We start from the raw sequence: 12,029 nt of genomic DNA on the forward strand, positions 1-12,029 counted from the left end.
TTCACAGGAGAGGACGACCCGAAGCCCCAAGTTTGGACCCTTCCCCACTCTGCCCCAGGCGCCTCCTCCTGCCATAACCGTAACCACAAGGATGCGCTCAGGTGTGGAGCGTCAAACCAGAGGGAAGCTGTGGAAGCCCTGACCCTGGAGCTGGTGTCAGGACCAGGGACAGCCTGTGAGGGACTGGATTCCCTCTAGCCGTGTAGTTGGCCTAAAACCCCTGCAGGAGGAACTTCCAGACGCCCATGGGGAGTGGATTCCCAATGGGCTTCTCTTCTCTCCACGGGGAGGGGAACAGCCTCGAGCACCACCTCTGCATCCCAAGCACAACCTGCCTTCCGTGCCCACCGAATACGGTGGGTATCTGTAGGGGTCAGGGGTCACTGAGACCCCAAGGCCAGAGCACAGGAGTCGCATGCCCCAGGACGAGGCCCACCCAGCACGCAGGCAAGGCCACCTCGACGGGGAGGTTTCTGATGCGTCCAAGAGGGAAGGGGCAGCCCCTGTGCCTGTCGGGCCCCCACTGCCTTGCCTGTTTCCTTTCGAGGCCCCCGTGGACAGGAGCAGACAGGCCTCTGGCACCATCAGCTACAGACCCGCCAGGCACCCCTCCCCCTGCCACAGCCCTGGGACCCCCGCTTCCCACTTTCACACTGCCTGCCTGTATACCTGCAACTCTCTGCTTTCTTTTTTCTTTTTTTTTTTTTTTTTTGCGGTACACGGGCCTCTCACTGCTGTGGCCTCTCCCACTGCGGAGCACAGGCTCCGGACACGCAGGCTCAGTGGCCATGGCTCACGGGCCCAGCCGCTCCGTGGCATGTGGGATCTTCCCGGACCGGGGCACGAACCCGTGTCCCCCACGTCGGCAGGTGGACTCTCAACCACTGCGCCACCAGGGAAGCCCTGCAACTCTCTGCTTTCTGTTTCTCATCCTGTTCTCAATAAAATCTGCCAGGAAATTCCACTGACCGGTCCAAGAGGACCAACTGAAACAGTCTCTCTGGCAAATTGTTTGGAAAGGAGCTAAACAGAAAGTGTCTTTCCTAAAGCAGCAGTTGGGAGAAAACCGAGTTTTGACGTGCTCTCTTGGTCACGCAGTGGTGCGCAGATAAATAACCTGAATTATTTTAATGGTGTAGTCCAACCGCACAGGAGAACAAGGTGGGCCTGGTCCTGTCTGAAGTTAAAGGATGCTAAATATTTGGCGACTCAAGTAAATGACGTCAGAGGAGGGGAAGCAGGTGAAAGGCGCTCATTCACCGTCAAGTCACCACCGATGATTAGTAAGAGCATGGCTGGTAATGAACAGAATTGCCCAAATCGGCTTCGTGGATAAACCTCGGCAGCGAGTGGGGCGCTGTGGCACTCGCCACGCCTGCCCAGAACAGCCTCGGCTTCCGGCACCGTACGCATCCCCGATCCATGTCTTCCCATGGCCCCCAGGCCCGAGCACAGGGGGAGCCCCTGGACATCAGGACTGCCGGCGCTGGGGCGGTAGGACCTGTGGGCTGTGCCCGGCAGGTGACCCGGCCCTCTAATCCCATGGCCCCGGAGTGACATCAGCCGGCCGCGGGCCAGGACGTCCAGCTCCCGACCTGACATCTGAGTCCAGGGGCTCAGCGCCTTGGCCTGGGACCAGGGTTTGCAGCTCGTGAGGTCACCGCTGCAGCCACGACTGGCTTGTCCCTCCTCCCGGCTCCCAGCCCCCGGCCCTGCGGCCCCACCTCCGGCCAGCTGCTCAGACAGACATCTGCCACGGTCACAGTGGCGGAGCCCATGGGAACAGGCCAGGCCACACCAGCGGCCACTTGACCAACCAGCCACCGGCTCCACGTCCCCTCAAAGCACGAAAGCTCCTCTCTCGCTCTTTTTTTTTTTATTTTTTGCAGTACGCAGGCCTCTCACTGTTGTGGCCCCTCCCGTTGCGGAGCATAGGCTCCGGACGCGCAGGCTCAGCGGCCATGGCTCATGGGCCCAGCCGCTCCGCGGCATGTGGGATCTTCCCGGACCGGGGCACGAACCCGTGTCCCCTGCATCGGCAGGCGGACTCCCAACCGCTGCGCCACCAGGGAAGCCCGAGGAAGAGCTTTTGTCTCGCGCCCTCTCCGTGCATTAACTCGTCCACTCAGAATCCCGTCGCTTTACAATAAATGTTTCCATCTCTACTTCGCAGATGGAGACGCAGCTCAGAATTGAGGCACACGGCTTCAAGGGTGGCCCAGGCTGCACCACGGCTGCCCGTGACGGAGCCCTGCCCAGCACACTCCATCAGACTTCAGTCACACCGGGGGGAGAGAGGGTCCCCTCCCGCACCCCATGAGTGTGGTCCACAGGCAGACCCAGGTGAGGAGAGGCAAGAGCCTGCTGGGGCTCCACAGACAGGCAGCGAGCCAGGTCCCAGTGGGACAAGCCGCAGCTCGGCCATGAAACACCCAGACCCTTCCGATGACTCCTGCCACCCGGCCCTCCCCTTTCCGGGGCAGCAGCTCGGCCTGCAGCGGTGGGACAGGCCCTCCTGCCCCGAGGACAGAGGAGGGGTGGGTCACACGCCAGGACCCCTGCCTGAGGAAGGGCTTTCTGGCCACAGAAAACCTCCTGGGCCTGCTGAGTTCCCAGGGCCTCAGCTTAAAGAAGCCTCTTATTCAGGGCTCACCTTTGAATTCTCTGAATTCTTGTCTCTTGAAGAAAACCTCAGTGCTCCAGTGAGGGGGAGGTGAGGGGGCCCGGCAAACACACGAAGCACACACTCTTCTTGGGAGAAATCCAGTTTTTTGATATTGATTTGCTTAATCACTTTAATTTGCTCAATTATATTCAGGAATTCCAAAATGGCAAAAAAAGATGCTGGAAGACCTACTCCAGGACAGAAAATTCTCCTGCCATCACACACATGACCCTCTGAGAGTCTGAAGAGCTGATTCCCCTCAACCGGGGGCAACACAGCCTTTGTAATCTGTCATCACTGTTATAGTTTTCTTACCAATAGCGTGTTGGTACAGCTAAGCTTAGCTTTTGTCCAATTAGCCCAAATTCTGAGTTTATGGGGTTCAAGCTAAGGAGGTTTGTGTCACTGTAAACACGAGAAGAGTTTGGCAAACTATCCTGCAATAAGTTTAACGATGTTAATATTATATTAATATATTTTATTACTATATAATTATATGACATTTTATATACTACATTATGATATGAAGTTAATATTATGAAGGAGAGACCAAAGAGGCAGTCTACTGAAGTCCCCGGATACTGAGACCATTTTCCAAAGGAAAATTTTAATCAGATACTTACAGATGGGACCCACTTCTAAGAGGTTGTCAAAAGAGCAGCAGGATGTGGTCCCCAGCGTGGCCACCACCTGGAGAGCAGGAAGCAGAGGTCCTTTCAGCCCTGCATCGTAGTCACTGCCGTACCCTACACACACACACAGCTACCACCCCTACCCAGATGGGGCCCACAGCCTGAATACACTATGCTGGCTGAACGTGTGCTGGATGGAGAGGTGAGTCTGTGGATACATATTTAATATTTGCATGGAAGCATCATAACAGGTTGAGAGAAACAGAGCGGGTAACAGAAAACTAGGCTGTGAGATTACAAAGGGCACCGGCACAGATTTCCCAGGATGCCGAGGGACAGGAAGGAAGGCCCGGACCGTGTGAACAGCGTTCCCTGTGTTCCGCTTTATTGATACAAGGGTGTATACTGACTATAGGGATAGCATTCCTTCCATGAAGTAGGGAGCCTGGATTTTCTTAGCTGAGTGTGTGTGTGTGTGTGTGTGTGTGTGTGTGTGTGTTTGTGTGTGTGTGTGTGCGCGCGCGCGCAGGGCAAGCACACGGAATGGTGCGCACGTCATCGGCCCGGCTGGTGCTACTCCAGACCTCGTGCAATGCTGCTTCTGGATCAGCCTCCGGGTCAGCTCAGAGTTGGACCAACGGCATCACTCACTGGTGTTCACCTGCTGCCCTTCTCTCTGAATGAAACTGTTCCCAAAGATTAACTTCAACTGTCAAAAGATGAAGCTTTGCTCTCCTAAGGAAATTCACGAGAAAGCCCTCCCGACCCTGAAAATAATTCTTAAAGGGTGTCCCGAGAAAGCTTTGAGAACAGTTCGTCACCCAGCTGGGAGCCGTGGCTGGGAATTCTCTGCCGTCTCACTTCTGCTCCCTGAGCGCCCTGCAGCTCTGTGATCACACCTGCGCGCCTGACTTGTAAATTCCCACTCACGAAGCTGTCTCTCCCTCCCGACCCATGAAACTCTTGAAACCAGGGTCTAAGTCTTATTTCTTTGTGTTGCTAGGAGCTCACACTTTGCTGGCACAGAACAGGGGCTGAAACATTTGCTGCATGCAAATGCTCTCCAAATGATCAAAAAGCATCTTATGTTTCCAAACCAAAGAGCCTAATTGATTTACAGTGGCGGCCACAGTCTGGATAATGAAATTTCTCTTTCCATGTGATAAGGCTGTGAAATTTCATTCAATCTGTGTGGCCTTTATGGAGCCCCCAGCAATGCTCTGTGCCCTGAGAAGAGAGACACAGGGGTCGGAAACACACAAGCTAGGAAACCTGAGAACCCAGCTGGAGGCCTCTCTGGTGCATTTCGCCTGCGACCACCTGTATTTGACCTGAAAACCAAATGTGTCTTTCAAAGAGAGTCAAAGTGCTCTGGCCAGGGGGGCATGGGTTCTGCTCTGTGATGGCTCAGCTGACACAGTCACCTGGGCGGGAGAGAGTGTTGCTTTGCTATTCAGGTGTGGCAAGACCAACAGGTTGGGAGGACATTGCCACTAAAAAGATAGCTCGTTATACCCATGGGGAGAGGGGATGCCATGCCATGCAGAGCCACACAGGAAGCATCAGGGTCAGTCAGGAGGCAGAGGGAAGGGAAAAGGTGGGCGGGAACTATGGGTTCCCTGCAGAAAGGAACAGGTGAGGCAGAGCAGGCAGGCTTAGGATTGACAAGTGTGAATTCTTTCAGATGATTCCAGCAGGCTGTGAGGCACAGGGACTGCCCTGGTTGTCTGGTCCTTGGCTCTGGGGGGATCGGGGAAGGAGAAGTGTGGCCTGGAGTGTGAGAGACTCGTAAAGGGGAGGTGGGCAGGGCTTGTGGGCTCCGGGTGGCTGGTTTGCTTAGGAAAGGCTCACTTGCCTTTCAGCTCTCCAGGAACTGGCTAGACCTCCAGGGTCAGCAAGGTCCTTAAGACATCCAGGCATCACCAACACAGAAAATAAAAAGGCAAGATGAATACACAGACATTGAAGCTGAGCATTTGGGGCAAAAAGGCCGGGGCTGGAGGCCCAGTTCTGCATCACACTGGCACCTGCTGGGTTTTTGTTTTCTCATTTTCAACACAAATGCACTAGACCAGGACCTGCCCAGACCCTAAGGTCTGCGGGTGTAGACCTTCTAGCCTCAACGTTTCCCGTGGCTTCTCAGCCCCTTTCCTCCCTGCCTCTGTGCCCATCCCCTCCCTGGTCCAAGTGCCAAGCATTCTCCACGTGTTTCATCTTGACAAGATAAATGACTTAGAGTGACTCCAAGTCAGTGAGCGATTTTTCTCTGGTGTTTGCAATATACAACTGAATACTAAAATGCTTTGTCTAAGGGGCCTAGTTTGGTAGGTAGAGCATGGAACTCTTAAAATGCTATGTCTATGTCATAAACCATGTAGCTTCAAAAAACCAAAGGATGATTAAACCTTCTTAATATCACTTGTCATTTATTTTCTCAATTTTAAGAGTCTCTTAGGAATGACGCTTCTGTAGTTCAGCAATTCCTTCAGTTTCATCTCATTTTCCTCAGCTAAATTCTAATGGAAATAAATGCCATACCTTCTGTTTTTAAAATTACACCTAAACATTAAAAATTATTAAATTGTTGTTAAAATTATTTTCCATTAATGTGTACACAGGAGTCTAGAACGACTCCTAAACATTAAAAATTATTAAATTGTTGTTAAAATTATTTTCCATTAATGTGTACACAGGAGTCTAGAACGACTCCACCAAATATTAGTACTGCTTGTCTCTTATGATGAGATTTGGCTAATATAAACCGTATATTCTTAGCTTTTCATGTAGTTATTGATGTTTTTGTTCTGAGCATGGAGCATTCTGTAAAAACAACAAGAAAATGATGCCCAGTCCTAGGAGTGGCCTCAGGAGAGAACACGTCTCAGCCAGGCCTGGGAGCTTTGCAGAGATCATATCCAGTCATCACGACCCTCCTGAGCTGGATGCCTTCAGGGACCCCTACTTTACAGTGGGTTTAAGTGAGTCTCCTGTGGCGGGGTCAGGGGTTGGTCCAGGGACACGCAGGCAGGAGCAGACCACAAGGTGAGCCCAGGGGCGTGAACTCTGGTCCTGCCGCCTAGAGAACGCAGCACGCTGGACCGTGCCTGAGGCCCTTCCAACCGACCCCAGCCGTGGGCGGCACGGGGATGCAGGCTCTCGCGAGGCTGTTCCAGGCGGGCCGGAAGGGGACGGGGTGGGGGGGGTGGGGGGAGGGGAGGGGGGGGAGGGGAGGTGGGGTGGGGGGAGGGGAGGGGAGGGGAGGCGGGGGAGGGGAGGGGAGGTGGGGGAGGGGGGAGGGGCGGGCCCTGCGTGCTTGGTGTTCTAGTGGCTGTGAGTCAGCTTGTCCTCACTCTCAGACACCGCTTTAAAGCCCAGCACCTGCTCCGCTCCGGGCTCTGATTACCCCAGCTCAGCTCAGTGATGCTAACCTGATTTCAGGCGCTCTGCAGGGGCCTAATCACATTTGTGCAGGGGGAGACAGGCGGGGCCTGTGTGGGCGCCCCATCTCTGAGAGCCCGGGGCGGCGGTCCTGCTACTCCCCGCTGTCCCCTCCCCTCCTTCTCCGCCGCCGCCCTCACCATGGGCCTGATCTGCTCTAATACAAGCCGTGCAGGCTCCGCCCTCCGCCTCGATCCTGACCTTAGCAAGTCAGGAAGGCAAACCATAGAGATGAGAAAGGGAAATTTATTACAAGCCACAGAGAGTTTGTGGAGGGACAGTGATTCTGATTTCCAAGTTCAAATCTGCCCAACGTACCCCTGATCTGAGCAGCGGGTTTTGACTTTGAAGGGGCTGCAGCCTCTTTGCGAAATCATGAAGGAGGTGGTCAGAGCTTGTGGGCTCCGAGTGGCTGGTTTGCTTAGGAAAGCCTCACTTGCCTTTCAGACCTCCGGAAACTGGCTAGACCTCCAGGGTCAGCAAGCTCCCTAAGACATCGAGGCATCAGGGTCCACAACTCAGGGTCGGGCACAGAGTTACTCATGTGCAGAATGATAACCAGCACGTGTTCGTTTCAATGGGAATAAGAGAGCCACGTGTCTAAGCTTAAGCTACCCTCCTGCCCGACCCAGGCGGACTTCTCTCTGCAGCTTCACAGACCCTTGACTGCCCCTTTAAGATAACAACCAGCTGCATCTCCCCCTGTATCCTATGATGTTGCACATCTCTGTGCCTTACAGTACTGTTTTCTCTCACCAGACAGGCACGTGCCTGCACGTCCTCCAGGACACTGGGCTTATGTGTTACCTCTTAGCAAAGGCTTCACTGACACCCCCTACGTAACTCATTGTACCCTCTACCCCTTGTCCACATGCATAGAGTCCTCATCAGATCAGATCAGGGATACATCTGTCTCCCTCCAGGAACATTGCAGGAGGAAAGGGCCACGCCTCTCCACAGATGCCCAGGGCTGGTACAGGAAGTGCTCTAAGGAAACAGGCACGTTACGCAGGTCAGACTATGAGTTCTGATGAGCTGTGAAACCCTCTGCTCTGAATCACAGGACTTCGAACACAGCTCACATTTACCTTGGCGCAAACGACCGTTCCCTTAATGTCTCCACTTTAGCAAATAAGATCCTTGAGGCCCACCCCCCTTAATCTCAGCACCCACAGGCCCAGTACATGGAGGGTGTTCATTTGTCAAACAAGTGAATGACTTAGTGAATTAACATGGAATTGTTGCCTGTTCCATCACCAGAAGCTTTGAAATGCAATCAGTGGAAGTATCTGGCACCTGCTGCTCCTAAGGCCATGAACTTGTCACCTTTTGCGTGAGAGAGCCCACCATGGAGATCGTAAAATGTAGTCGATGGAAGTGCAGATGCCTCTTAAAGGACACACACGGAATGTTCCAACAGAGGTCTTGGCCATCCTGAAGAGCTCACAAATGATGCTTATTTCAAAGTCTTCATAAACACAGAGGCACAGAGTAGCAGCCAGAGTGAAACAAGGCACTACCTCTGAAGTCCCCCCACAAGATGATGAGAGTGTGGACAAGAATGTCCCCTGCCACATCAGTAAACAAAGGATGTTGTGGCCATCACGCCATCAGCACTGCAGCCTCCCGCAGCTGTGCACCCTAAGGGAATTCAGGATGGAGGAAAGCCTAGATAGTTAAGGTGCATATTTCACTGAGCCCAGACTCTTGCATCTTCCCATACATAGAAAAGCGCTAAATTCAAAACCAGATGTTTAAAGTACAGTCGATACAATCTCTTCTAGAAAAATAGAAGAGGAGGGAACCACTTCTCCAGTCTTTTCATGAAGCCAGGGTTACCCTAACATCAAAACCAGAACAAGACTATAAAAAAGGAAAGCTACAAACCAATATTACTCATGACCAGAGAAGCAAAAATCCTAAAAATATTAGTAACTGGAATCCAGCAATATATAAAAGGAATTACACGCTATGAACAAGTGAGATTTATTCCAAGAATGCAAGGCTGGTTTAATATTTGACATTCAATGTAACCCGCCTTGCTAACAGACTAAAGAAGAAAACCACATGACCATATCAATCAATGTAGAAAAATCATCTGACAAAATTCAACACGAATTTATGATAAAAATTCTCAGAACTCTAGGAATAGAGAAAAACTTTCTTAACCTGGCAACGAACACCTACCAAAACCTAAAGATAACATCTTACTTAATGGTGAAAAACTAAATACATTTCACTTAACATTGGGAACAAGGTAAGAATGCCCAGTCTCATCACTGCTATACAAATAGTACTGGAAGTTCTATCCAGTGCAAAAAGGCAAGAAAAAGAAATAAAAGGCATACAGGTCATAAAGGAAGAAGTAAAACTGTACCTATTTGCATATAGCATGATTATCTAGATAGAAAACCCCCAAGAAATCCATTAAAAAAAAACCCTCTTAGTTTATCAGGGTTACAGGATACAAGATCAACATACAAAAATTAATTCTATTTCTATAAGCTACAACAAACACATGGACATCAAAATTAAACATTCAATACCATTTACAGTTGTTCAAAAATAATAATTCTGTAGGTATAAATCTAGCAAAACATGTACAGTCTTATATGATGAAAGAAATTAAAGGAGATTTAAATAAACAAAGAGATATATCATGTTCATGGCTTGAAAGACAACATAGTAAAGATTTTAATTACCATATAGGGCAAAGGGAAAGTCTCAAGAGAAATTTTAAAAATATTTTTAACTCAATGAAAATGAAAATACAACTTACCAAAATTTGTGGAATGCAGTGAAAATAATGCTTAGAGGGAAATTTATAGCATGAAACGCATACATATACTAGAGAAGAAAGGAAATTTTAAATCCATAATGTAAGCTTCCACCTTAGGAAACTAGAAAACAAACAGCAATTTAAGTCCAAAGAAACTAAAAGAAAAGAAATAATAAGAATTAGAGTAGACATCAGTGAAATTAGGGACAGGACACCAATAGGGAGAACCAACGAGACCAAATGCCGGTACTTTGAAAACGTTGATAAACATCTAACTAGGTTAACTAAGAAAAAAGAGAGGACACAAATGGCTAACATTAGAAATTAAAGAAGGACCATCACTACTGATCCCATGGATGGTAAAAGGGTAGTACAAGAACATTCTGAGTAACTTTATGCCCACACATTTGAAAACCTGAATGAAACGGATCAATTGCTTGAAAGATGTAATCTACAAAAACTCACATAAAGAAAAATAGATCCTCTCAATAGGCCTATACCATGGCTTGAACATTTCTGTTCCCCCCTCACCTCTGCAAAACCCTTGAAACCAGAGTTGTTTGTATTAGGAGGCTGGGCCTTTGGCAGGTGCTTAGGTCATGAGGGTGGGGCCCTTGAGAACAGGATTGGTGCTCCTGTAAAAGACACCACACAGAGCTCCCTTGCCCCTTCTTCCATGTAAGGACATGGCAAGAAGTCAGCTGTCTGCACCCAGGAGAGGGTCCTCACCAGAGCCCACCCTGGCACCCTGATCTCAGACTTCCTTCGTCCAGAACTGTGGGAAATAAATTTCTGTTGTTCATAAGGCACCTAGTCTGTGGTACTTTATTATAGCAGCCTGAACAGACTAAGATGGCCTATATCTATTAAAGAAATAAAGTCAGTAAATTAATAGCCTTCCATAACAGAAAGCAGCAGGCCCAGTTTTGTTCACTGGTAAAATCTACCAAATGTTTAAGAAAGGAATTAAACTAGATATAGAAAACAAACTAGGGCTTCCCTGGTGGATCAGTGGTTAAGAATCCACTTGCCAATGCAGGGGACCTGGGTTCGAGCCCTGATCCGGGAAGATCCCACATGCCGCGGAGCAACTAAGCCCGTGCGCCACAGCTACTGAGCCTGCACTCTAGAGCCTGCGAGCCACAACTACTGAGCCCGCGTGCCACAACTACTGAAGCCCGCACGCCTAGAGCCCGTGCTCCGCAACAAGAGAAGCTGCCGCAATGAGAAGCCCGTGGCACCGCAACAAAGAGCAGCCCCCACTAGCGGCAACTAGAGAAAGCCCGCATGCAGCAACGAAGATCCAATGCAGCCCAAAATAAATAAATTAATTAATTTTAAACAAGCTAGTGGTTACCAGTGGGGAGAGGGAAGGGGGAGGGGCAGGACAGGGGTATGGTATTAAGAGATAAAAACTACTGTGTATAAAATAGATAAGCAACAAGGATATATTGTACACAGGGAATTATACCCATTATATGGTAATAAATTTTAATGGAATATAACCCGTAAAAATGCTGAATCACTATGTTGTACAACTGAAACTAATATAATACTGTAACTCAGCTATATTTCAGTTAAAAAAAAAAGAAATTAAACAAATTCTCTACAATCTCTTCCAGAAAATTGAAGAAAAGGGAATGTTCCCTAACTCATTCTGTGAGGCCAGCCTTACTCTAGTTCCAAAATCAGATAAAGACGTTACAAGAAAGAACTGTAGACAAATATCTCATGGATATAGATGTGAAAATTCTCAACAAAATATTAGCAAATTGAATTCAATAATATATAAAAAATAATAACCAGGTGGGATTTATTCTAGGTATGCATGGCTGATTCAGCATTGAAAATCAATTAATATGACCTATCATATCAAAAGGCTAAACAAGAAAAAAATCACACAATCATATCAATAGATACAGAAAAAGTATTTAACAAAATCCAGCATCCATTTATAATAAAAAATTCTTAGCGAATTTAGGATTAGAGTGGAATTTCCTCAACTTGATAAAGAACATCTATTAAAAACCTGAGAGCACACTTAACAGTGAGAAACTACAGGATTTTCTGATAAGATCGGAAAGGAGGCAAGGATATTTGCTTTCACCACTCCTATTCAACACGATGCTGGGAATTCTACCTATAACAATAAGACAAGAAAAGGGACTACAAGATATACAGGTTGGGAGGGAAAAATGAAACTACCTTGGTTTGAAGATGACATGATTGTCCATATAGATACCCTACCCCCTCACCCCCAAAAAAACCCCAAATCAAAATCAAACCCAAAACCTCCTGAAACTAATAAGCAATTATAAGAAGATACAGAATAAAGGATAATAGACAAAAGTCAATTGCTTTCTTATATTCCAACAATGAAAAATTTGCGTTTGAAATTAGAAACACAATACCATATACATTAACACCAAACTAGAGCTAGAGAGAGAGAGACAGAGAGAGAGAAATGCTTAGGTAAAAATCTAACAAAATATGTATAAGATCTATATGAGGAAAA

At 48.5% G+C, this 12,029-nt stretch overlaps 1 protein-coding gene across 1 annotated transcript in view; it reads right to left on the bottom strand.

Annotated features, from left to right (window-relative positions):
- DDC (dopa decarboxylase) overlaps positions 1-12,029 on the bottom strand; it is a 76,203-nt gene that overhangs the window by 27,777 nt on the left and 36,397 nt on the right. The window contains exon 7 of the mRNA XM_082846173.1: positions 3,289-3,355. Within this exon, the coding sequence (XP_082702299.1) occupies positions 3,289-3,355 (67 nt within the window). The remainder of the gene's footprint in view (positions 1-3,288; positions 3,356-12,029) is intronic.

The sequence above is a fragment of the Leucopleurus acutus genome (assembly GCF_964270905.1).
Source record: "Leucopleurus acutus genome assembly, chromosome: 9".
NCBI lineage: Eukaryota > Metazoa > Chordata > Mammalia > Artiodactyla > Delphinidae > Leucopleurus > Leucopleurus acutus.